This window comes from Cherax quadricarinatus, chromosome 19, assembly GCF_038502225.1.
Source record: "Cherax quadricarinatus isolate ZL_2023a chromosome 19, ASM3850222v1, whole genome shotgun sequence".
Taxonomy (NCBI): Eukaryota; Metazoa; Arthropoda; class Malacostraca; order Decapoda; family Parastacidae; genus Cherax; species Cherax quadricarinatus.
Window position 1 is genome coordinate 30,831,528 of NC_091310.1, and position 2,500 is coordinate 30,834,027.

The window sequence follows — 2,500 nt, forward strand, 5'->3', positions numbered from 1 at the left end:
GGGCAAAACGTCTCCATCATTGAAAGACACCCAGGTGCTGCACATCTGTCTTATTCATCAAGTTATCGGTACAAAGTGCCAGTGATGATATGTGTACTTAATAATAGCGTGCAATGGTCACTCAGTGATTGTTCTCTCCCTCTCCTGCTACACTAGACCCGAGATGCTGAACAGCGACATCGTTGTGGCCTACTACGACAAGGATGATGGATCCTTCCATGCTGTAGACTACAGTGTTACTGCCAGGTCACAGGTGAGGGTGTACACACACACACACACACACACACACATATACACACACAAACACACACACACACACACACACACACACACACATATACATGCACACACTCACATACACAGCATTACTCAAAATACATGTACTCTCTCTCTCTCTCTTTCTCTCTCTCTCCAATTGAAATCATTCTCAATATCTAATGTTTCTCATCTCTCTAAGGTTAACACAGTACAGATATTCTTTTTTTCGTACGCAATATTTGAATATTAAAATAATAATAATAATAACAATAATAATAATAATAATAATAATAATAATAATAATAATAAACGTTCAGTGAGTAATAAAGCGGTTTAGATCCTCAAATAAAGTCAAGAGTTAAGAAACATTCCTTATACCTTATTGAAGGTCAGTTTTAACGTCTCCCCCCCCCTTCCTCTTCTTTCCTTCCTTCCCCCTGATAGTGCGACGGAACGTACGGCATGTGTCCTGACGAACGTGTGAACGGCCGTAACGACGCCTCAGTGATCGGGGGCGAGCGGCGGAACGGCGTCACCTCCATCACGTTCAGTCGACCCTACGAGACGAACGACCAGCTGGACATGCCCATCTCTCGCTACTCTGACCCCATCACCGTCATAGCTGCTATAGGTCACCTTAACACCCGCAAGGAGGCCAACTACCATGATGACTTCGTTACTAAGAGTGAGTACAGTTACCATCATGACTACGTTACTAAGAGTGAGAACTACCATGATTTATCACCGTGCAGAGCTTTAACAAGCTATATTTCCCTCCGTATAGAGCTTTAACAAGGTATATTTTCCTATGTGTAGAGCCCTATCAAAAGTAAATTGCAGCTCCAACAAAAGCTTGTCCTGTAGCATGTGTCCCAGCTTCACAGCTTCCTGTGTTGTGGGTCACATCTCAGTTGTGGGTTACATCCTGGGGAGGGACCCAAGGACCCCAGTAGATATATATATATATATATATATATATATATATATATATATATATATATATATATATATATATATATATATATATATATATATATATATATATGCAAGGAATTCGCAAGAGCAGGCGAAATATACACAAACACTGATCTCTGGCCGAAGGATACTTGAACCTACGAACCTTGGTAAAGCACTGCGTACCTTGTTCCAAGGTTCGTAGGTTCGAGTCTCCTTCGGCCAGAGATCAGTGTTTGTGAATATTTCGCCTGCTCTTGCGAATTCCTTGCATTGTTCAAATCTCTAGTAAGGCTGATGCATGCAGGGGATGAGGTGAAAAGCTGTAAGCCTTCTCCCTGAAAGCTGGCTGCCTTGGATCAACGTCCAGCGCAAGCTGGACGCCAAGGTATTGGTCCAGTGTCGTGAGAATGGTAAAGCACTGCGTACCTTGTTCCAAACCATACCCCCGGCCGGGATTGAACCCGCTGTCATAGAGTCTCAAAACTCTAGCCCGTCGCGTTAGCCACTAGACCAGCTAGCCACAATAAGATTCATCCAACTAGGTATATTTCTACACCATAGGAAAGTTAGCACAGGCACCTCTGTGACCACAAATGCAAGTTTTTACAGACGAATCTCCAGCTAGCGTGGCCGTGACGAACTCTAGCTCAAGTCCCTTCACTGCCGTCAACATGACTCAAGAAATCGTAATGACACGATTGCAAATAAACCATACCCCCGGCCGGGATTGAACCCGCGGTCATAGAGTCTCAAAACTCCAGCCCGTCGCGTTAGCCACTAGACCAGCTAGCCACAATAAGATTCATCCAACTAGGTATATTTCTACACCATAGGAAAGTTAGCACAGGCACCTCTGTGACCACAATTCGTCTGTAAAAACTTGCATTTGTGGTCACAGAGGTGCCTGTGCTAACTTTCCTATGGTGTAGAAATATACCTAGTTGGATGAATCTTATTGTGGCTAGCTGGTCTAGTGGCTAACGCGACGGGCTGGAGTTTTGAGACTCTATGACCGCGGGTTCAATCCCGGCCGGGGGTATGGTTTATTTGCAATCGTGTCATTACGATTTCTTGAGTCAAGTTACCTTGTTCCAAGGTTCGTAGGTTCGAGTCTCCTTCGGCCAGAGATCAGTGTTTGTATATATATATATATATATATATATATATATATATATATATATATATATATATATATATATATATCGACGAAATAAATTTCAAAACGAGCTTGGTTCCCGGGGGTATGGGGTAGCATCATTTAGCTTCGGCTAAGCGCCCATACTTA

The 2,500-nt window shown here is 43.1% G+C and overlaps 1 protein-coding gene across 1 annotated transcript in view; it reads left to right on the forward strand.

The window, feature by feature from the left end:
* Window positions 1-2,500, forward strand: part of LOC138852951 (protein Skeletor, isoforms B/C-like) — a 399,531-nt gene that overhangs the window by 385,175 nt on the left and 11,856 nt on the right. Inside the window, exons 10-11 of the mRNA XM_070086828.1 lie at window positions 157-253; window positions 703-943. Of these exons, the coding sequence (XP_069942929.1) occupies window positions 157-253; window positions 703-943 (338 nt within the window). The remainder of the gene's footprint in view (window positions 1-156; window positions 254-702; window positions 944-2,500) is intronic.